Source organism: Lactuca virosa, chromosome 2 (assembly GCF_052849685.1).
Source record: "Lactuca virosa cultivar CGN04683 chromosome 2, Lactuca_virosa_CGN04683_v6, whole genome shotgun sequence".
In the NCBI taxonomy this organism is placed as follows: Eukaryota; Viridiplantae; Streptophyta; class Magnoliopsida; order Asterales; family Asteraceae; genus Lactuca; species Lactuca virosa.
Window position 1 is genome coordinate 295985316 of NC_136427.1, and position 24039 is coordinate 296009354.

Sequence of the window (24039 nt, forward strand, 5' to 3'; positions counted from 1 at the left end):
GTTAATAGGTCGTAACTATACCTTTGCGTAATCATTAAACTTCGTATACTTTTATATGTACCTTTCGAACACAAAAACATACCACATATACGTAAACATTAAACATAGAACAAAAAGGGGTTGAGAATATAGTGAGACATGTCGGTTGGCACCTCCGAGTGTACAATCGTAGCCTATAGTTATAATCAGAGTTTCCTGGTAGGAAAGCGGGAGTTTGTGTATAGATCTATACGGGGTGACCCCCCACGCCTTAGCTGTTCGCTACAGCTAGACTAGGCAAGTCTAGGGCGACAAAAATCCTTAGCAAGACCGGCATTTGGAAAAATACCAAGACAGACGACCTAGTCATTATCATGCATGGTTATAACGGCTCATATAGGGATTCAATACCAAAAGTATAACCTTTTGAAGATAAACTCTTTAATTGTGTCAATGCAAAACGACTTATTTAACGATACAAGAATCTAGACGATGTTATAAAACAGAAAATATCGGATTTTCTGGGGAAATTATTCATATACAATTATCATTTATTCAAAATACAATGAATCTAAAGTACACTCATATAAGTAATAACTATGAAATTCACACATGCATTTATACTTGATTTTCACATCATTTTTAGACATTTTACAGAAAATATCGGATTTTCTGGGTTTTTATGAAAGATACAAAGACTTTTACTCAAATATACTTATGAACTCACCAACATTATATATGTTGACCGTTTTCAAAATAACTTGTATTCTCAGGTAATCGTTAAGCTGGAAGATATGCAAGTGTGTATGGTTTTGTTTTATGTAACATTACTTATCGTACTTTTAACAATTTGAACTTATGTATTTTAACAATGTACTTGATGTGAACAATGCTGGTTGTATTATGTAATGTTGGTGATGAATGTGTTATGTTTCATGTATATTCATTGTGATGATTATTCAATTGTTAGTCACACGAGCCCCCATACGTTTCCGCCGTTTGGTTCGGGGGTGTGACAGTACGTGGGTGGTCCATCGCGATCATCTGAGCCTCGTACGCTTAGCGTACTCCCTGTACGCCCAACGTACTCGGCTTAACCCAAAATCCTTGTAACTGCAAACGGTCATAACTTCATCGTTCCACGAAAAGGTAATGAGAAGCTCTACAATCCTATCAGCTATCCTTCTCTTTAAAACTCTCCGAATTAAATCCAAAATTCATAAAAGACCGAACCTAACACTTTACGGTTATTCGCTTGTGCTCCTAAACACAAATTGAACCTTTGGATCAGCTAATCTATTTTATCCACATCCAAAGGTGGTCTAAATTTCTCTTTCCCCAAGGCCCCAAGCGTTATGATAACTGATCTTCGGGTCATGGCCCTTAATTAGGAAACGATTTGAAATAGGGTGTTACAACTTATCCTTATCTAAAATATATGGAGTTATCAGGCTTATGTTAGACAATAAACTCAACAACTCTAGCATCTACTAACTGCATTTATGTAGATTATCTTGAATGATTGTTTAGGATGAAGTTTCTACTAATCCCACTAATTTTCATTCAAGAAGACAAATGCTTAGAAGGTTCTTTTTCTAAGTGGGAGCAATATGGAACTTCAAAAGCTAAAGAACCATAACCTAAATGCATCATGGTTTGGAACTAGCAAGTTTTCAACTGTTGTTGAACCTGCTCAATAGTTGATCAGAAACTAATGAAACACATAGAGATACATTCATGTATGATAATCAAGTATGGGCTTGATTAATCTTCCTCAATATATTGCGAATATAAAGAGTAAGTGAATTTTCAAAGGTGAAAACATACATGAATGAAAATCTTTTCAGATTTAAGCTAATATCTCAAAGTAAGAATCTTCTTTCTTATAAGATAATTACATATTGTGATTTAATTATAAATCAAGATGAATCTAGTGTTTTCTATAAATCTAGTGGGAGCGCAGTAACATTCCTAGTCTTATATATGATTGGCATACTAATTCTTGGAATAAGGATCTGTATGGATACATCATGACAACTTAAAGGATTAAGTAAAATTGCATTAATTGTCAAGGATCTTAAAGAGATTAAGATAAAGGACTCTGAGAGAGTTATCTTGTCAAATACCACATGACATGATTTTAACAAATTCCTAGTGAAATGTTTTGAACTAGATAATATGATTGTATTTCATATGTTACTACAATCGAATTAATCATATATTTCATGAGTATGCATAAAGGCCAGATAAGTCGTATAGAGCATGTCGAATGATACAAGTATAATCCGAGAATAAGTCATGGTGTCACGTATCTTTATGTATAGAATGTTGCTATGTTGTAGTGATATGCTAGATTTATATATATATATATATATATATATATATATATATATATATATATATATTGGTGTGATAGGATGAATCAGTAGTGGTATGTTGCTTAGAGTACCAGTAGGTAGGTTATCGTCTAGTAGAGTGCTCTAGGGGCTATACGTAGTCATGTAGGATAGCTGGAGAACTCATGATCTAGGCTTTCTTGATTGTTCCTTGTTTGGTTGTGGCTCTAGACTAGGATCATCTGTTTGGGTGGCTATATCAACTCTGGTTACTTATGGTTATGCATTCCATGGAGGTTAGTTGGTAGCGTAGCAATGTGTTGTGAGAGGTCTAGTAGGCGGCAGTGAACTGTATGATTGATATTGCATGTATTATGTGCCTACTTGATCCTTGTTTGTTTTTATGTCGACATATGGTGGTGGATGAGGTTCAGGCGGTCCTGCTTTGTGTTGTAGGCCAAGATACCAGGTACAGTTTGGTTTTAATTCATAGGCATGGAGGCTCGATGGAGAGTGGTTGGGTTAAGGTAGTAGGCCAACAAACCCAGGGCATTCCAGTCTGATGACTGATTGGGTCGGGGGTATTCCAGTCCGATGACTAATGACCCAATATGCATGCTTGTATATGTTATGTTATATACGGTATTTTGGGGAAAATCACTAAGCTTTGTGCTTACCTAGATGTTATTGTTTAAAGTATCATAGGTTATCGTGGGAAGGCGAATGTGTGACTGTACGCATTCATCAACAACAATGAATACACCGCGTTCTAATATTACTCTGATTTTACAACTATAATCTTGAAGAAATGGTTTTTCTTAACACAGGTTTTATGATCTGGAATTTTACCTTAATAAAAATGAAAATTTTTGGTTGTGAAAATGGGACGTTACAAGTTGGTATCGGTGCCCTGGTTTGAGTGAATTGGAGGAACACTTGTGTGAATCCAGAATCAAACTAGGATCCGAGAATTTTCACAAAACAGTTTTTTAAAGAAAAAAATAATTTATAATGAAAGGGTTGAGTTAGGAACATGGGCTCGGTCTCTTGTCATGTTCTTGTTTTGGGATCGGGAACGTGGACCTTAACTTAACTTTGGTTTTACCGGAAGATGCAGTGTGTACAGTTAGCCAAATCCCGAACAGGAGAGTGGTTCCCAAAATACCCATACTTGTTATTTGTACTGAATTTGAATTTGTTGATATGTGAATTGTTAAAAAAGTATGCTAGTGGATAAGATAAGGTTCTTTTAGGAACTGTTGAATAGTATTCTTGATTTTTGTGATGCCTTAGGGTATAGGGAGTTGCTTGTTATATGTTACTTGATTGTGTGATTGCTACGTGTATGTTGTTTAGTTGTATACGGTCGGGATTAAATAGCCTTAGAATGATTGACTTAGCCTTATTTCCTATTCCTTGTTTGGTTGTGGACTTAGGGTAGAGTCAATTATTCGACAATCTATCTGACCCCATATTGTGTACAACAAGGATGCACAAAAGCAACTAGTAGTGCGGGAGCAAGGATAACCCTAAGAGGAGTACCTAGGAAGTTAGTTGTACCTCGTAGGAGCATGTAGGTGTTAGCACACCTAGGAGTGGTCTAGTACAGTGACTTAGGACCTTGGGATGAACTCTGAGTCGACTACGGATAGGTGTGGAAGTTAGTGTGGGACCGTACTACTGAAAGCACAGGATCCGTATGAGATTGAGGAGGAACCTCGAGGCTACTAAGGAACTAATAGGAGTGTGGCCTGGTGTGTTGAGCACTGTGTTTTGATTTATGATCTTTCCATGTTATATTTTCAGCATGGCGGCTATTGGAGGTTCAGGATCATGTGCTAGTGGCACTGGGAGAGCAGGTCTGAGTGAGGAGGAGATCTGTGGGATCATTGCTACCAGAGTGGCCAAGGCGATCAAGGAGGCAATTCCATAGTTTTTTGGGTCGGTCAAGACTGCATTGATCGAGGAGTTTAACCGGCGTTATGTCGTCGTCATACAGGTAGCTGCTTCCGTAGCCACATCAGCCGTCTCCATTGTAGGATCTCAGAGAGGCGGGGCGATGCAGTATCGGGAGTTCAGTGATATGAAGCTCCCAAAGTTTAAGGGAGACAGGGACCCGATCATCACTTTGAGATGGATTTCTGATGTGGAGGGATATTTCTTCACGTGTCCATGTCCCGAGGACCAGAAGGTGAAATTTGCACTTAATCTTCTTTGTTGGGGTGCGAAGGAGTGGTGGGAGGTTGCGACTCAAGGATTTTCGCAGGTCAAGCGAGCCATGGTAACTTGGGAGCAGTTTCTGGATATGTTCTGCACAGAGTATGTTCCGTTAGTGGAGCGAGAGCGACTGACACATGAGTACATGTCGCTCATTCAGACGACTAAGTCGGTGGCGGAGATCACCAAGATGTTTATGGAGAAAGCTCTTTTTTGCCTTGAGTATGCCGCTTCAGAGCAGGTGCAGATGTCGCGATACTTGAGTATGCTCAAGACGGAGATTCGAGAGTTTGTATCTACTCAACAGTACCGGACCTTGACCGAGATGCAATCAAGCGCCTGGAGGTAGGAGATTCACCAGAAGGAGGAAGGGACAACTTCAGGGCAGTATCAGCCGGTGGTCAAGCGGTTCAAGTCAGTCGACTCGAGTTCAAATCCATATGAGGGGAGGAGATCCGAATATAGTAGGTGTGGAAAGTTTCATGTTGGTACGTGTCGATCTTTAGCATGTTGCAGGTGTGGCAAATAGGATTATTCTGGTAGAGATTATAGACGGAGTACGCGAGTTTGGTTCCATTGCGGCTAGGAGGGCCACATCAGAGTTTGCTGTCCTTTTCTCGTTTTTGGTGAAGTGTTAGACCCTACACCCCTAACGTGATAGCTTCCCAAAGTTCGTCTTGGGACGGTTGGAGTCTCGGAGACCAAGGTTTGAGTTTTCAGTTCTTCGTTTCGGTTGCATATTGTATTGTGGTATCATTGTATTTTTTATTTATGTTCTGGGAGTCCAGTTGTAATTGCGAACGATCATTTGAATGAAATTATCATACTTAACTTTGGTTTCATGTAATTTCTTATTATAAAGGGATTTATTATTTGTCTTCTGAGTGTTGCTTGCATGTTGGAATTTGTAAATGTTGTTGTGGTTGTAGATTTTTCCTGAGCACCAAAATGTTAAGTGTGGAGATCAATTAGTAGATTTCAAGTGGCCTGGAACTTTGAAAAGATGTATAAGTTTTCAGTACCTAGCATATCCTAAGTGGGGAAAAATGGAACCCGCACAGCATGAGGACCTGATGCCAAGGTCCATATCTCAGCTGGATCTCTCCAGTTCATAATTTTTCACAGGATTGTTTGATCTTCTGATTGTCGCATCGGGATCATCGTTAGCAGCTGGATTTCTTTTTGAATCATCTTAGTTTTGGTATTAGTAGTAATCTGTAGGGCGTCCTTATTTTTTAGGCTCTAGGATGTTAGGAGGTGGGTCGATGGTTGTGTAGAGGGCTTCCTTGCCTGTTCTTATTTGATTAGGGCTCGAAAGTCTGAGACATGGCACAAGAACCGGGTAGGGTTAGTTAAGTCTTGTGGTTCAGAGAGTGATATGTTGTGAGTGCAGTTGTTGGTTAGCAGGTCGGGGTAAGCCCGAGTGCGGTTAGTGGAGAGTGGATCAGGAGTGATCCCGAGTATTGATAGTGGATAGCAGAGCGAACGGTTAGATCCGAGTAGGATGCTAGTCCAGTGTATCGGCAGTTGGCCGAGAGTTTTGGGATTCATTGTTCAGAAGGACAATATATGGCCGAGAAGATCTAGGACCTGTCAGATCTGCGGATTTTGGTCAGCATAAGTGATAGTTTGGACGATTTATCCTTGTCTGTTGAGTTTTGTAAGAATTCCTCACTGATGTGTCAATGTGTGAGGATGGTAGTTGTGCCATAAGATGTAGTTCCTATTTCGGATGTTCGATGAGCGACGCAAGGTCGGGAGACTTGGGTCGGATCAGGTTGGGAGTTTTGTCAGCATGGGCGACAAATGGGGTGGTCCCGTTTACCTAATGGTTGTCCATGATTTCGGGATCTGCTTGTCTTTGGATGAGAAGTGGATTCCCTTTTGCGAGATTAGGTGCGTTGTGTAAGGTAGTGTTTTTAATAGGCCACTTGTTTCTCGTTAAGATTGCAGAGGCTTCGAGAGGTGGTCGACTGATCAAGGGGTTCTCCAAGAGTGGAAGCGAGAACCGATTTTGAGGACGAAATCTAATTTAAGTAGGGGAGAAATGTAACATCTTGTTTCTTGTTATTTCTTATTTCAGGGTCGTGGGCTGGAAGTCGATTTTGTAAAGGCTTTGGGCCTTAAGGAGGTAAAGTTTAGACCTCTTAGAAGGAGGTAATGATGGTTGAGAGATCTAACCCTTGAATTTTGTATTGGGCCAAAGGGTAGAAAGGGAAAGTCATAGATCGGGTTTCTTACATGAAATAACTTGATTAGATTGTGGGCTCTTCAATACCTTTTCGTGCATATAAAGAACACCAAAATCGGAGTTGAAATGAAGAAGTTATAGCGGGTTGAATCTTGTGTTGGATATGAGCTGTAGTAGTACGCTGGGCGTACTAGCTGATAAAAATGTGCCTATAAGGGAGTACGCTGGGGGTACCATTTGGTACGCTAGGCGTACGCGACCAGAACCCAAACCCTAAATATGTGGTTTTGAGTCCTATTTAAGCACCTTAACTCTTCTAAACCTCTTCCATCCTCAACCTTCATCACTCCAACGCCCTTCCTTGAAACCCTAACCCTAGTTTGAGCCTTGTGAGCCAAAGAGTGTGCTTTTGGGTACCTTTGAAGGAAGAAGAAGGTGGTGATAGTGCATGAAAGCTTGAAACAACCTTGGATCTGGAAGTTCTCCTGCCATATTCATCTCCAGAAGGTACAAAGTTTGTAACTTTATGCCTCCATTGATAGATCTAGCTTAGATGTTTAAGTTATGTCCTTTTTGTCCCATAAATTGGTCCATTTGAGTGTGAGTTGTTTTAGAGCTTGTGAGGTGTATTTGAGGGTGTTAAGTCATAAAAATGCAATCCTGGTCTTGTTCTTCCATTCATGCATGAATTATGAAGCTTAGAATCTTATGATAAGTTAGGGTTTTGGATTTGGACCCTTTCTAGCCATGCAAAGTCATAAAATTGGAAACTTTATGATTTTGGATGTCATTTGGATCTAGATCTGAGCTCTAGACAAAAGGTCTTGATGGAAAAAGTATGTAACACAAATATTAGAACCAGCTTGCGTACGCTGGGCGTACCTGGGAGTACGTTGGGCGTACTAGGCTTGAATCGTGTACGTTGAGTGTTGGGTTGGAGTACATTGGGCGTACTCATCCTGCCTTGGACCTTGAGTTTCTTTAACTTCTGTTGACCGTTGATTTTTTTACCAAGTTTGACATTATGTCAAACTTGGGGTTTTTAGACTGTGGATTAAGATTTTACCTGGTTTTGGTGATTAGTGGATTCACGGGAGCAAGTTGTGCAGAAAGGGAAGCATGTCTCATTATTTTGGGGTTTTTCTTTTCATGTGAGTTCTCCTCACTGTACCCGTGGTTTGAAGGCACTAATGGCGACCCACTAGTTTTGGTTATCATTTATTAGAAGGATGCCCTAGGGATTGTATGTAGTCACGTAGGATAGACTGAGGACTCTTGATCTAGGCTTTCTTGCATGTTCCTTGTTTGCTTGTGGCTCTAGAGTAGGATCACCTATCTGAGTGTCTATCTCACCTCTGGTTACACATTCCTTGCAAATTTAGTCACGTATCATTGTGTATAAGATGTTGCTATGCTTTAGTGATCTGCTGGATTTTTATATATCCTTGTGTGATAGGATGCATCAATAGTGGTATGCTGGTTAGAGTACCAGTAGGTAGGTTATCTTCTAGTGGAGTACCCTAGGGACTGTACATAGTCATGTAGGATAGCTTGAGAACTCATGATTTATTCTTTCTTGCCTGTTCCTTGTTTGGTTGTGGCTGTATAGTAGGATCATCAGTTTGGGTGGCTAACTCACCTACGGTTACTTATGGTTACGTATTCCATGGAGGTTAGCTTGTAGCGGAGCAGTGTGCTGTGAGAGGTCTAGTAGACGGTACTGAACTATATGATTGATATTGCTTGTATTATGTGCCTACTTGATCCTCTTTTGTTTATATATCGAGATATGGTGGTAGATGAGGTTGAAGCGGTCCTAATTTGTGTTGTATGCCAAGATACCAGGTGCGAACCGAATGTAAGACATAGGCATGAAGGCTAAAGGGAGAACGGTTGGGTTGAGGCGGTAGGCCAACACACCCGGGGCATTTCGGTCCGATGACTGATTGGGCCGGGGGTATTCCAGTCTGATGATTGAGGACCCGATATGCATGCTTGTATATGTTATCTTATGTGCGGTATTTTGGGGGAAACTCATTCACCTTTGTGCTTACCCAATTGTTATTGTTTCTGGTATCATCGGTTATCGTGGGAAGGCGAAGGCGTGACTATACACATTCATCAACAGCAATGAAGACTTTGCGTTATAATATGACTCTGATTTTACAAATGTAATCTAGAACAAATGATTTTCTTAATACAAGTTTTATGATCTGGAGTTTATCTTAATAAAAATGAAAATTTTTTGTTGTCAAAATGGGATGTTACAATAACTTTTATTTAATATTTATATAAACGTAAAATGATTATTTATTGTTTTTATATAGATTTAAATCGTTATTTATCTGTTTTATAAACTAGTGTTTATTTAAAACTGATATGCACAACTATTTACATAACTATGGTCAATATTTGGTTATAAACATTTACAGTGGTTATGCTGTCAAACTTTTGGTTATAAACATTACATTGGTTATGCCATCAAACTTTGGGTTATAAACATTTACAGTGGTTATGCTGTCGAATTTTGGGTTATAAACATTTACAGTGGTTATGTTGTCGAACTTTTGGGTTATAAACATTTACAGTGGTTATGCTGTCAAACTTTTGTCTGGAAACTTTTACACTTAAAGTTACAGCACACACGTTTAGATTTGTTGACTCAATGGTTTACATGAGACATTTCATCATTAAGTGCAATGCTTAGCAACACACTTGACCTATAACCGTTAATCATGTGTGAGCAGGAGAGTTATGTATAGATCTATAAATGGTGACACCCCCACCTGTGGTTGCTAGCTACATCCTTGAAGGAAGAGTCATATCGGGTGATAATTGTCTAACATATCTTTGACGTCTGATGAAGCCTCAAAAAGAACATTTTTACGATGTACAGCATTAGCTCTATAGGGACTCATAATAAACTTTAAGAACAATTTGAATGCATTTATATAAGTTGAAACCGTACTATATACAACGTTAATCATCCATGATGTCGTCTCACCGTCCGGTGTTTCCGCCATTGTCCGGGGGTGTGACACCGTGCTCATCCCTAGAAGAATATGTTGGAAAAATAATTAGCAAATTCAAAACTCGTACAAAAAAATTATGAGGATCAAAACCGGCACTAGTGCCCGATATCTAATTTCCCCTAAACCAATTGTACCGGAACCGAAAGTTCCGGTAACCGATTTTTGGAGATTTAGAGGAACCGAATACCAAAATTATTTACCTTATACGGTACCAGTTTGTTTTGATTTGGTACATAGTACTTCTGCTCCTACAAGTAATTATATATTAATCTTAAATTGTGATTAAAATAAAGGGATAATGACTTAAAAGGGTAATATATTTTTCAGTTTGTACACATTTAGCACTGACGTTTTTTTTGTCAACATTTTCCCATTGAACTTGTTTAACTGTTCGAATAACATCCTTATGACCTGCTATAGCAGGTTTAGCCGGTTTCCGGCATATTTGGCAGATCCGGCGATACTCGGTGAGTTTTCCGGTGATTTCAAACACATTTTGAATTCCTTAATCGGATTTATAGATGTTGCTCTTGAAGACGACCCACCATTTTCCCCAATCTTGAAAATTATGAAATCCCAAAATAAAAAAAAACATGGAGCTTAAAGAAGATGCATCAAACAAGAAACCTACTCATGAAGGGTTTCTTCCGGATTTGCATATTTGATGAAGGATTTAGATTTCCAGATCTGATGAAGATTTGTTTGTGAGTGTGTGGGTGTTCAATTTGCAAACTTAAGAACTCAAACCCAAAAATCAATTATTCATCTTCATCTTCTTCTGTTCAAACTCAAGAACACATATCATTATTTCTCTCTCTAAAAATGATTTTTGATTGTCTTCAAGCTGAAGCATGATATGAAGATGAACGAAGTTCATGTTCTTCATCAACTTCGATTTTCCATTTTGTTCAAGAATACAAGTTTGATTTTTGGGTTTCTCTTTATGTTCATCATCAGAGTGTTGTTCCAGATCTGTTGTTCATTGTGCTCATCTTCTTTGTTCTTGGAAGTCAACAAAGTACAAACAATGCAACACAATGTACAAGTTCGTCGATGCATTATCCTTTGAACCAGCTCACATAAAATCGATTTTTTCTATGTGCTTGGAAATTGTTTTCTGGAAAGAAGAACATGATCGAACATCATATTGGTGGAATGAAAAGGTTCATGTTTCGTTAAAAAAAAAAGAAGAAGATGAAGACGATGAAGATCTACAAAACCTTGAAGATAATTGTGTGTGTTCATCTCATACCTCTTCAGTTCAAACTCAAGCACATATATCATTATTTCTCTCTCTAAAAATGATATTTAAGTATAGGGTGTTTGATCTTCAAGCTGAAGCACATTATGAAGACACCGAAGTTCATGTTCTTCATTAACTTCAATTTTCATTTTTGTTCAAAAACACAACTTTGATTTATGGGTTTGTCTTCATGTTCTTCATCAGATTTTTCGATTTATGTTTTTGAGTTCTTGTTTGTTTTAGATTTCTGGTTTGGAGATGAAGTATTGTGTGTTGTTGATCAAAAAATAAAAAATTAAATAATTTTAGATTTATGGTTGGAGACTCACCGGAGAAGACGACCGGAGTGTCGCCGGAGGTGGCAAATATGTCGGAAACCGGTTTAACCTCCGATAGCAAGTCATAAGGATGTTATTTGAACAGTTGAACAAGTTCAATGGGAAAATATGAACAAAAAAAAACTCAGTGACTAAATGTGTACAAACTGAACAATATGTTACCCTTCTAAGTCATTATCCCTAAAATAAATAAACGGACATATGCACGAGTCAAGTCATATTTTGCTTCCTAATACGACTAACCGGTAACCATATATTAACCTTAAATTGTAACTTAAATAAATAAACAAACAGTTAACCTTGTTATGTTATTTTACAATCTAACATTGTTAAGTATGTGACATGTCACATCTAGAAATAAAAACATACAAAAATTAGAAAGGACTTTGAAAGTGATTGATTTTTAGGTTTAACCAACACCTTGTGGACACCCCATGTGCACATGGCTTGTAACATTTCATTTATTGGAAGGTGTCATGTTTGTCAAAAATTGGTTTTCTTACACCCACATATGAACCATTAGTTTCACTTTCACATTGTTTTGAAGGACCAAATAACTTATCGTTTGATTATGAAAAACTCAAAATGTATTAGTGTGTTTATATATAATAAGTCCTTTACAATAAACTGTATCTGTTGACGAGTTATGTTTTTTAGTTAACAATTGATATGCTATTATTGCATTTAGCTTTTTAAAAAAATGTTTCGTTTTACGGTAAAAGTTTTTAGCTTTTATCTTAAACAAAAACTCCAAATCAAAAGCTATTTTAAGTAATGTTTAACAAAAACATTTATATAATTTTACAAATTGACTTGATTAACATTTAAAAAAATAAAAAAGTTATGTTTCTATATTATACTTTATAAAGATCATTTTATGTAATTTTATATTTTTTTAAAAGCTTTTGACTATTTTTTTATCGAACATTTATATACAAATAAAAGATATAATTTTTAATTTCCAACTACCAACTTCCGGTTAACTTTATTAAACACATCTTCACTTTACTTAACACCGTCTGTTACGGAGGAGGGAGTCATTCCCTCCCAACCCATTGAACCCACTGTCACACAGTGGCGAATCTAGAATCAAAAACCACGTGGTTCCTTATGTAAATGAAATTGAAAAAAATATGAAAAGGTAGGTCATTTGACAAAAATAAGGTAGTTCATTTTTTTATATATACTAGTTGTGTTAAGAAAAAAAAAGGTAGGTCCTAGGACCTACCTTGGCCATGAATAGCTACGCCACTGCTGTCACATCAATTTTTGTCTCTTCTTTTTCTTCATCTTTCCCAACCCACAACACAAGAAATCATATCTTTCTCAACCCACTTAACTCACTCAATTAAAAAAAATACAAAACAATTAAGATACAAGTTTTAAAACACATGGTACAAGAGAAAATGAGAGAGAGAAGTAGAGAGATGATGAAGTGGGTTAGTGAAACCAATTAAACAACTTGTTGAAGCGGGAGTGGTACCGGCGGTAACTCTATTGCTAATTAAGATTTTACCTTGATTGTTTTGTATTTTTTTTAATTGAATGGGTTGAGTAGGTTCAAAAAGATAGAGTTTCCGTGTGTTGTGGGTTGAGAAAGATGAAGAAAAATAAAAGAGAAAAAATGATGTGACAGTGGGTTCAGTGGGTTGTGAGGAAATGACTCCCTCCTCCTTTATGGTCTTCATGACCACAACCTCTTTCCACATCCACGTCACCATCATCGTCTCCTCAACATAGCCGAGATGGTGCTCAACATCGTCTTCCTCATGGTCTACAAGAGAGAAGAAGAAAGGAAGAGAGGAGAAGAGAAACCTGATTGGTCATCCTCCTCCGTCCTCCCCAACACGAACCACCATGACCACACTACTACACAAGTGATTTAATAATGCGAACCATTCTTTATTTTTGAGGCGGTTGATGGTAAAAACCGCCTCATTAAATGTATAGAGCATTAAATAATCCACGAACCGCTTTAAAAAAGCACCAGATAAATTTCCAGAAGCTTTTGTTAAGGTTGTTAACAACGAATAGCATCAAAAAAAGAATTTTTAGTGCTACTTCATGTAAAAGCATCATTAAATAAGGATTTTTTGATGCTCTTTTTATAAAAGAGCATCATTAAATCTTTATCTTTTGATGCTATATTTTGAAAAACGCATCAAATGAAAACGCTATGATTTTTTAGTGCTACTTCATGTAAAAGCATCATTAAATAAGGATTTTTTGATGCTCTTTTTAATAAAATAGCATCATTAAATCTTTATCTCTTTCCCTCTAAAATTTTCGTTTTAGCTTTGTAAAAACCCTCCATAGCCGCCACCAAATTCCACACAAATCGCATCAGTAAACCTAAAACCGCCCCAAATCATCTCTTTCCCTCTAAAATTTTCGTTTTAGCTTTCTAAAATTTTCGTTTTAGCTTTCCCTCTAAATAACCCAGTTCCCTTTGTTACAATCGATTCCTAAATAAATAACACCCATTTCAGCGGATTTCCCCCTATGGCGGTCGAAAAATTCTAATCTCCCCCCAAACCTAAGTTCCTCTCGCCTTCAAAAAAATTCTAATCTCCCTCCGACCTAGGTTTCCCTCCGACCGGAAAATTTTGTGATTGAAATCCAACCGACCCTCATAAATCTGTGGCTTCATCAACCATTCATATTCCTAAACGTTACTGGTTATCTCCATTTCGCATATGATGAAACCACTAAATCCTCTGCTTCTTCTTCATAAATGAGAATTTACTCCTAAGAATTCATCGTCATCTCTTTTACTTCGACTAAACTTCTCCCTAGTGCAAAACCCTAAATATCTCCATCCTTGTAGTAGTAGATTTCAGGGTGCCAGGATTCAGTCTCAAAATAAACGCAATCAAGTATGTCCTACACCTTCTGCATCAGCTTCTTCCAACTATAGTATTTTTTCCCTAAAAAAGGCTATGGAAGGTACGCAATATTGATCACATTAACTATTTAATTAAAGAGCATTATTCAATTTGGTGATTTTTTTCGATTTCATCAAGTGTAGTTGAAATAATCATGTTTTGTGTTGTTTTTCTTTTATTTAAACCTGGATTTCTATGACTTTTCAAGGAGGATCGATAGATATGAGAAAAATGATTCAGCATGAAGATTATATTAGAGGATGTGGAGCATATTTACATTTAGGAAGCAGAAGTAAAGAAGGAAATGATGATGTGAAGAGAGATGATGGCTATGAAGAGAGGAAGTGTTCGATTAGGAAAATTAGTGCATATCTGAGCGTGGTTTACTAGAACATCTTGCAAGAAAGAAACATCAAGCCAAAGAGGCATATTTGACAACCGAAAACTCTGTCAAATCCATGGAGTCTGCTGAGAACTCATCTAAATGTGTTCCAAATGATTCAAAAAAAGATAAGAAACCACCACCACTGTCATTACTAGCTATTGCAGGTTCAAGTGAGCTTTTAAAGAAGAAAATAGAGTGATATGTCTATATAAGACGGTTCTACATTTTCTAATGCTGTTGACTAACAGCATCAACAAATGATTGATGATATTTTATGTTGCCATTCGTATTCTATTTTAAAAGGCGGTTTATTTTCTAAGGCTATTCAATAATAGTATCAAAAAATAAGTCTATTTTATGAAGCTATATTTTGTAAGGCGGTTTTGGACAGCATAAAAAAATAAGTCTATTTTATGAAGCTATTTTTATGAGGCGGTTTTGGACATTTTCTAAGGCGGTTGTAGAACCGTCTCAAAAAACAACACTATTTTATGATGCTATATTTTTTGAAGCGGTTGAATAACCGCATTAAGAAATAAAAAAAAAACCGCTTTATTAAACCTTTTTTGTACTAGTGCCATGAGCCACGACGAGGCACCAGGATGATGTGCACGATCATGGTTCGTTGTCGGGTAGACCACATAGGCCTTTGTCCTGGGTATACCGGACAACATAATAACCAACTATGCAACTAACCTACCATCTTCATCGATCCGGTACAAATAAGTTGTACATTAACTTCGTTTCCTTTTATATTCTTAACGTAATATTATTTCACTTTACTTAATAACCAACTATGCAACTAGCCTACCAACTTCTTCCAACTAGCCTACCAACTTCTTCCGGTACAAATAAGTTTTACATTAACTTCGTTTCTTTTTATATTCTTACGTAATATTATTTCACTTTACTTAATAACCAACTATGCAACTAGCCTACCAACTTCTTCCAACTAGCCTACCAACTTCTTCCGGTACAAATAAGTTTTACATTAACTTCGTTTCTTTTTATATTCTTACGTAATATTATTTCACTTTACTTAATAACCAACTATGCAACTAGCCTACCAACCTCTTCCGGTACAAATAAGTTTTACATTAATTCATTTCTTTATATATTCTTACGTAATATTATAGTATTTTTCTAGTGTTTGGCTTAAAAAACATACTCTTTTGTTATAACACGTAAAAGACCGTTTGCAGATGATTGATGATAATGTGGCAGAAAAATAATTCATCCTATTTGTTTTCTATAACAAACACGGACGGTATTTTAATATAATTATATTTTTATGCCTAGAAAAACATGTCATATCCATATATACTTTGTCCTAATTAACTTCTATAGATACATGTTGTTTTAAAAAGATAATAAGGGATGAAAATCGGTGTTTCACTGTTTTGAGTTAAATTTTATATTCATCACCATTATAATGGGCTTTTATATATATATATATATATATATATATATATATATATATATATATATATATATATATATATATATATATATATATATATAGAGAGAGAGAGAGAGAGAGAGAGAGAGAGAGATAGAGAGAGAGAGAGAGAGAGAGAGGTTATAAAAGAAAAAATAGACAATAGTAGCAAAGGAATTTCTAATTTTGCACTTTAATAATTATACCATGAAATTACAAACTTTATGACAAGTACATTATGATGCCTTTTAATCTAAATAAGGCAAGTTTCTCTTTCGTAAGGAGAAACCGATAATAACACTATTTTTCTAATACAAATTCAAGCGGGTTGCAAACTAGCCACCTCAGCAATCCCCTAGTCCTCCACCCCAAATCTCACTCAATAAAAGCCATATACAAATTTCTTTAAAATTTAGATTGTAATTTTGAATTTTTAAATAATAAAATTCAAATTCTAACATTTTCCCTTTCGTACTAAAAAAGAAAAATTAAAATTGAGCCCCTTGAAATGTCTGACCAAATTGCCAGTTTGATGGTGCCGCATTATAGCTTGTGGTGGTCTTTCCGTCACTTGTTGTGACTTGAAAAGAAAGACTTTGTCCATTAAGGTACGAGTTGCTTTGCCAGTTTTGCCCCCAGTTCCTTGACATGGGTTGCCACCCGGTTTTCGATCCTTTGATTGATACCGAGTGGACATCCCCTGCACCTCCAACGTTGGTGATCAAAACCAAGTTGAAATATGAATGACCATTTATAGTAAACCTTACACCTCCTTTCTTCATACAAGGCACTCTATAAATCAAATTAATCAATTTAATTAAAATTTTACAATAAATATTGTGACATATAGAGTGATTGAGCATCATACAATACCTTTGAAATGACACAGGTACAATTCCAGCTCGATATTGTGCAATTTGTAGGAAAGCAGGCTCAGCCAGGTCAAAATGTTGAAGGGGAGGGTTGCACCACCCACCATTATCGTTAGACAAACCAGGGTTAGGTGGACAGAAATTGGTAGCAGTTACAATTATGGAACCAGGGAGACACCATTTAGGGTCGTCATTGCATCTCATCTCATAACAAGACCCACAACTCAAACCATTATTGAATAGAGCAGTACTAAGTGCTGCAGTGTTTGTACCATATCCTTGGCTATACAAATTTCCATACCCGCAAGCACCACCTGCCAAGAAAGCAATAGAGTCACAATGATGTACTTTTTTCAAAATAATCGTATTCATTGTTATATATTAAAAAAAAAAAAAAAAAAAAAAAAAAATCTTTTTTGCATACCCATTGTTCCTGAGGCATCCCCGCCGCCGTAAAAAGTGGCATGGCCACTTTCCCAACCTCCATAGACAAGATTGAAAGAGCATAGAAGTAGAGAAACAGTGATGAAAGTTGAAAAGGCCATTGCAGGAGAGAGAGAGAGAGAGAGAGAGAGAGAGAGAGAGAGAGAGAGAGAGAGATGTAAAGTGAAGAAAGAGGTTGGTATAATATTAGAGGGAATGGTGTTAACTAACTTATATAGGGAAGTTAGAAGGAGGCAAAGGGGTTGGGACCATATGTACTAGAAAATGACACTTTTAGCATATGTTGTAGCAACCATATCCACAAGAGCTAGTAAAAAAAAACAAACAAACAAACAGATGTACTGCCAATTTATTTTCTAACTTGGTTGGTTATTATATAATAAATCAATCAAAGTTGTTAGAAATTTATGTCGTTTGGAATAAGGAAATCATAGAATCAAATTTGATAGAAATTTTATGTCGTAACCCACTATTAGAAAATTATAAGCTTCTAATATAGTGTGTGTAATATGAATTTGTTTGAATTATTATATAAAATTTGTTTATTGAAAATTTTATCGATAAGCGTAATTAATATTTTACGGCTTTGTAAGAGATTTGTATCCATCGTCCAAGTTGAACATGCGGTTGTTCCAATTGAAATACCAAACTGATGGCCCCATTAGCACATGCATTTCCTCAACAATTTTCTTCTTTCATTTATCTTTTTTTTCCTCTCCTCCTCTTCATTAATTTATTTGTTATTAATTTGTTCATAATTACTATTCAATGCTGTCATCAAACTCCATATACTAGATTTAATTAAAAATAATTACAAAATTTAATTTGAAAATAATAATGTGGCCAAATAATACGTGACAAAGTGTGTAACTAAATTATTAAAAATGATTATAAAGCCTATAGTATATTGTTTCAGTAACAACTTATTGTTCTGATTAAAACTTAATGAGTTAAATCAAATCGATTAATTCATAAGTAAATTAATTAAAAATTCACAACTAATTCTATTAAACTCTTTCTTAAAAATTCTTATAAATCTGTTACTTGGAAAAGAAAAATTCACACCAGCATAAACTTACGCCATTTATTCTTTTAACTAAATGTTGATTAGGAATAGTTTTCTATTATAATGTTTATAAAAAGGTTATTGATATTTTAACACATTTATACGACTTAAAAAACTAAAAATATGTTCCTAATGAATACCTTAACACAAAATCATAAACGTACAAAAATTAATTTTTTTTGTTAGTTTTTTTTTTCTCTGAGTTCTTATTTAATTTTCCAAAAAGGAAAAATAGATTTTGAAACATACATCATTAAGGTTGTGTTTGACAGACTAGCTGAAAAAAATAAGGTTTGATAAAAACTAGTTGATAAGCTAGCTAAAATATATAAAATAACATAAAAGACATTTAGAATAATATGTTTTTGATAATTAATTAAAAGTATATTTCGGAAATCTTAAAAAACGAAGCTTTTTAAAAAACTAACTTAGCTGCTTTTTGGCATGTTAAATATGACAATTTAAAAAAACTTGAAAAATAAGCTATTTTTTCAGCTAGCTGTGACGCGCCAAACACAAGTTAGTTTTTGAGGATAGTTGAAGATTGGATGCTGAAATTACTCATTTGAATCAATAATATTTTTTTTGTTTATATTATACTGCTATTATTTTTTTTATACTAGTATGATTTTTCATGGTAGTTGAAGATTGGATGTGTATTTTTAAAATGCTGGCTAATCCCCATTTTTTCCAAGAAGTATATTATAATTTAGACTTAATGTGATATTTTGAAACATCTGATCATGAGCTATTTTGAAATAATAATTTTAATTATTTTTAAATGTTTTCCAAAACCATTTTAAAAAAGGGTGGAATTCCCAAAACATCAAAACTCTTTTAATATCAAAATAAGTGTCAAAAAGGTATATAAGGGCATCACAAACCAATATAAGAGTAGTGTCGAAATTGCCGATCATAGCCTCCTCAAAATTATGCCCACCTCACTACCTCAGCCCATCTCATTCATATCATTTCTCTTTCTTCGGCAAGCCATTGCCGAGGAGACACAAAAGTTGCATGCCAAGCACAGGGGCGTTGCTTACCAAGTTTACCGAGCTCCAAAATATTCTCATCAACTTCAAATCTCCAAAATATTAAAGAAAAACACTACTAGACTGCTACTAACCTAAACATCTGAAATTAATGTACCAGAATCGGAAATTCCACCAAGTAAATATGGTTCGACAATCATAAATAGTTTATAAAATAACATTATAGGAGTATATAATAAGCACCTTGTTATTAACTTCAAAGCTTCAAATATCATTATAAAAGGTAAACGATGTATATGAAATGCAATTCACTAAATGTAAGTTACCAAATCCAAATTATTATTACTTCAATTTCCCATAACCAAATTCGTACTCTCATAATAGTCCATTCCACTCTAAGGGTCTAAATGATAACATATACATAAGTAAGGTATTAATATCACACTAAACCCACTTAATGACTTCAAACAACAAAAAAGCATAAAGTGAGAGTTAGTTACAAATATTATAATTCACAAGTTCAAAAATAGAATTTTGGAGAAATGTGACCACTGAAACCATATAATAGGTGTCTAAAGTCCATATAATAGGTGTCTAAAGTCCATCCCAGTGATCATGAATATCTAAAATGTCAAATACAAAAATAAATAAATAAATAGAATACACCACTTGAAAGTGTTGTATTCCCAAAAATGCATGGACAACGCATGAGTCTCAACTCATCTTAAGTGCACGCTCATGTTGTAACACCCACATTTAAGAAATCTGGTACCTGATCATCGTTGGAAAAATCACCAAAGGTAATATGAGACGGATACAATCAGAACAAGTTGTTGGGTTGTGGATGAGATAATATGAGGGGTATAAGGCAATGATATGGTGGTCGTTGACAGACACATGGAGGAGAGAGGGGGTGAATGGTATGTGGAGAAAAGACAGATAAAAAGAGAAATAGATGAACCTAAACAAAATCGATATGTTAGAATATGAGAATTTACGTATATAAGTGTATTTTTAATTTTATTTTATGTGGTATAATATTTTTTTTCATGTTTTTTAGAGACCAAATTCACACACACACACAAAAAAGAAAAAAAATAAATAAAAACCTTGTTTTGGAGTAGCGATAAAAATTGGAAACAGTTTAAGTTGTATCCACAAAAAACAAGCTACCATAACCAAATTTGCAGTTTACTCTAAAAATTATCAATCATTTTTTTTAATAGCAAATAAATATAAATTTTCTCTGTTTAGGATTGAAGTAATGACCTCTTAGATTGTAGTTAGATTAGAACCACCACGACTTACTAGCGAAAATCAATATTTATGAAATTGGTTATGACCCATAATTTTCACAGCTTAATTTCTCTATTGAGTTAAAAAAAATGACGACCCAAAAATATGAGAATTAAATTATTAAAAAGCCACTAATGTTTTCTATTTTACTGTTTAAAAAAATAGAAAATACAAATACGTTATATGTATTTGACAAAATTGCAAAAATGGTCCCTGTGGTATGCAAATTTTTGGGGTTTTAGTCCAAACCACGACTTTTTTGGATTCGAGGTCCTTTTGAGCTAGTTTCACTGCGTTTTTGGTCCCTCTGAATAGTGAAATGACTATAATACCCTTGGATTATTTCTTTTTCATTTTTCTTTCATTTCTTTTTAAATCTAATACTAATATATTTATTTTAATAATTAATAAATTAAGAAGGGGCCCACCTTCTCTCTCTCTCTCATGAATAAAAAATTTCATACAAAACCCATGTAGAAGATAGTGGATTTATTTTCATTTATGACTTGGAAGTTCTCTGCCTCTCTGTTTCTCGTTCCCTGTATCTCACCCCACGAATGATTTCATGGGCTTCGAATCGGTGAGTTTCAGAAGGCAATCGGAGATCGTGAAGGCAATCGAACCCCCACAGGTCCGATCAAAACCCTCCTCCCCTAACCCTCTAGTTAAACCCCTTTTTGATTTAATGCCTCCCTCTTCTTTGTTCATTTTTTTTGTATCTAATCTCTTTTCATCTTGATTCAATGATCTGAAACGGTGGCGTTTTTTAGGATTGGAAGCAACGAGAAAGGAAATCAAGGTAGGTGGTTTTTTAGTTTTCTTCCTTGATGAATTTCATTGATGCTCAGTTTGGAAAACTTGATATGTTGGTAACGATCGTGAAGCCTCATTGTTCACTGAACCTTAAATGAAAAAAACCTTTTGTTTCATCTCCGTTTGATTTATGAAAAATCGTTGAAATCAGGTGAGGCAAAATTGGTTTATTGGTGAGTTTTTAAGTGATTGTGGTGTATGAATATTGATTATAACAGAGAATGGTCGTTTAGGTTTACGATTCATTAATCTGGAGAGAGAGAGAGAGAGAGAGAGAGAGAGAGAGAGAGGTGGGCCCCAAATTAGGTAATTATTTTATTTTTCATTTAAATTAAATAGAAAAAGCATAAAAAATATATCAGAAGGGTATAATAGTCTTTTCAGTTTATCGAGGGACCAAAAACGCAGTGAAACTAGCTCAAAAGGACCACGAATCCAAAAAAGTCGTGGTTTGGACTAAAACCCCAAAAATTTACATATCACAGGGACCATTTTTGCGATTTTGTCTATGTATTTGAATATTTTTCTTCGGGTTAAATGTAACTTCCAAACATCAAAGAGTCAAAAACTAGAGATAATTGATGGGATGGTTTTGGTATTGTTGTTAGTTAACTTGTTAGAGCATGTTTTCTCACAGTTTTTTGAAGTTGTCATGTTTAGCAGGCTAAAAAAGTAGTTTATAAGGTAGTTTTTTAAAAAACATTAAGACTAGTTTTTTAGGATTTTTTTTTTTAAATTTTCCATATATACCCTTAAATAATTATAGATACACATTCTTTTAAATGTCATTTATGTCATTTAATATATTTCAGCTAGTTTTACCACACGGCATTTTTTATCGGTTAACTTTTTAGTTATCATCTACTTTTTTATTTAAAAGCTAATTTTTTAACTATCAGCTAGGTTTTTAGCTATTATCTAGTTTTTCCAGCTAGTATGTCAAACATAGCATTATTGTAAATATCGGTTTTACGGTCTAACACAATACATATTGTATTTTATTTTTGGGTTTTTGGCACTGTAGCACAACAAATGTTGATCATTTTACAAATTTAGTCACTCAAGTTTTTTTTTTGTGTCTAATAGACCATTAAAGTTGAATTTTACATATCAATTACACAATTATATGACCCGATACAGGAGCCAAGATTTGTCAAAATCGCGTTTTTGATCGTAGGATCGTATGATCCTAGGTATGAAAAACGATTCAGATCGTATTTGTGTAGGATTGCAGGTAAGATCGTAGGATCGAGATCCGATCCGATCCTACCTTTCTTTTATTTTTTTGAAAATGAAAAAAAATGAATTTGCCAATTTACGTCTTTTACCATTTACCAATTTACCGTTTATCATTTTGTGTTGTGAATTGTAACTAATATTTTGAAGTTTTTATTGTTTTTGAATGAAATACTGAATGTTTGAGATATTTTTCATTTTTTAAAATTATACGTAACGTCCTAAAAATAAGACCCAAAAATTTCATTTTTAAATTAATAAAACTAGTATTCCCAAAACATCATCATATGAATCCAAATTAAAAAATGTAACAATCATCATTTCACATCACAGTAAATCAAGAAAATATGGAACGAGGTGGTGTGTGCTCTACAATCATCCCGAGTTCTTCCATTTAAAAATCAAAGTACCCGAAACATAAACGGAAAACCGTAAGCACACAAAGCATAGTGAGTTCCCCAAGATACCACATACCAAACATAACAAATCACATATTGGGACCCCGCCCGGTATAGAGTCCCACTCGGCTTCGGGCCCCGCTCGATATACAGATCTGTTATTCTTAGGCCCCGCCTGACATCGGGCCTCGCCCGCTATACACATAGACATATATCACATATACTAACACATGCAATGATCATAAAACAATAACATACGATACAGTCATCGGGCCTCGCCCGGTATCGAGCCCCGCCCGGTATACATTGCAGCGCATATCACATGCAAGGGTCACGAAGACTCCTAGCATCCTAACATAAATAACAAGGGCCGACATTGGTGCCTTAGACCCGCTAAACCCAGTAAGGAAACTCACCTTGCACTGCCGAATCACACTGATAAATCCCTGGCTGTTGGTCCGACAAATCCTCGAGCTATCAATATTAAATGACATCCAATTAATAATTGGACTCCCATTCATAACCATCAGTCCATAATTAGGATAAAAAGACCATTTTACCCCTTACCTAGTTTGGTCCAAGACTAAGGCCCAAACTCACAATAAAAAAGGCCCAAATCCTAATTAGCCACCCACGGCCCAATTCATGGCCCAATTTTCCAAATTGGGCCCAAATCCTATTGTAGGCCTTCTCAAAATAATTATCAACCCAAAACCTCATGGCCTAACAGGGCCCAAAACAACTAAGCCCAAAATATGGCCCAAACCGAAGCCAAAACACCGAAGTCCAATCGTGATGAGTACGCGAGGCATACTCAGTTGTACGCTAAGCGTACACGTATTGGGGCTTGTACGCGGCACGTACGAGCTTGTACGTCC

The 24039-nt window shown here is 35.5% G+C and overlaps 1 protein-coding gene across 1 annotated transcript; it reads right to left on the minus strand.

Annotated features, from left to right (window-relative positions):
• Positions 1–16221: 16221 nt before the first annotated feature.
• On the minus strand, positions 16222–17533 carry EXPA8 (expansin A8). The gene is made up of 3 exons (XM_079080973.1): positions 17341–17533; positions 16918–17230; positions 16222–16836 (listed from the first exon to the last, which is right to left on the minus strand). Exons 1-3 carry the CDS (start codon positions 17459–17461, stop codon positions 16533–16535), a joined length of 738 nt encoding a protein of 245 aa, XP_078937099.1. The 5' UTR covers positions 17462–17533; the 3' UTR covers positions 16222–16532.
• Between the last annotated feature and the right edge of the window lie 6506 nt (positions 17534–24039).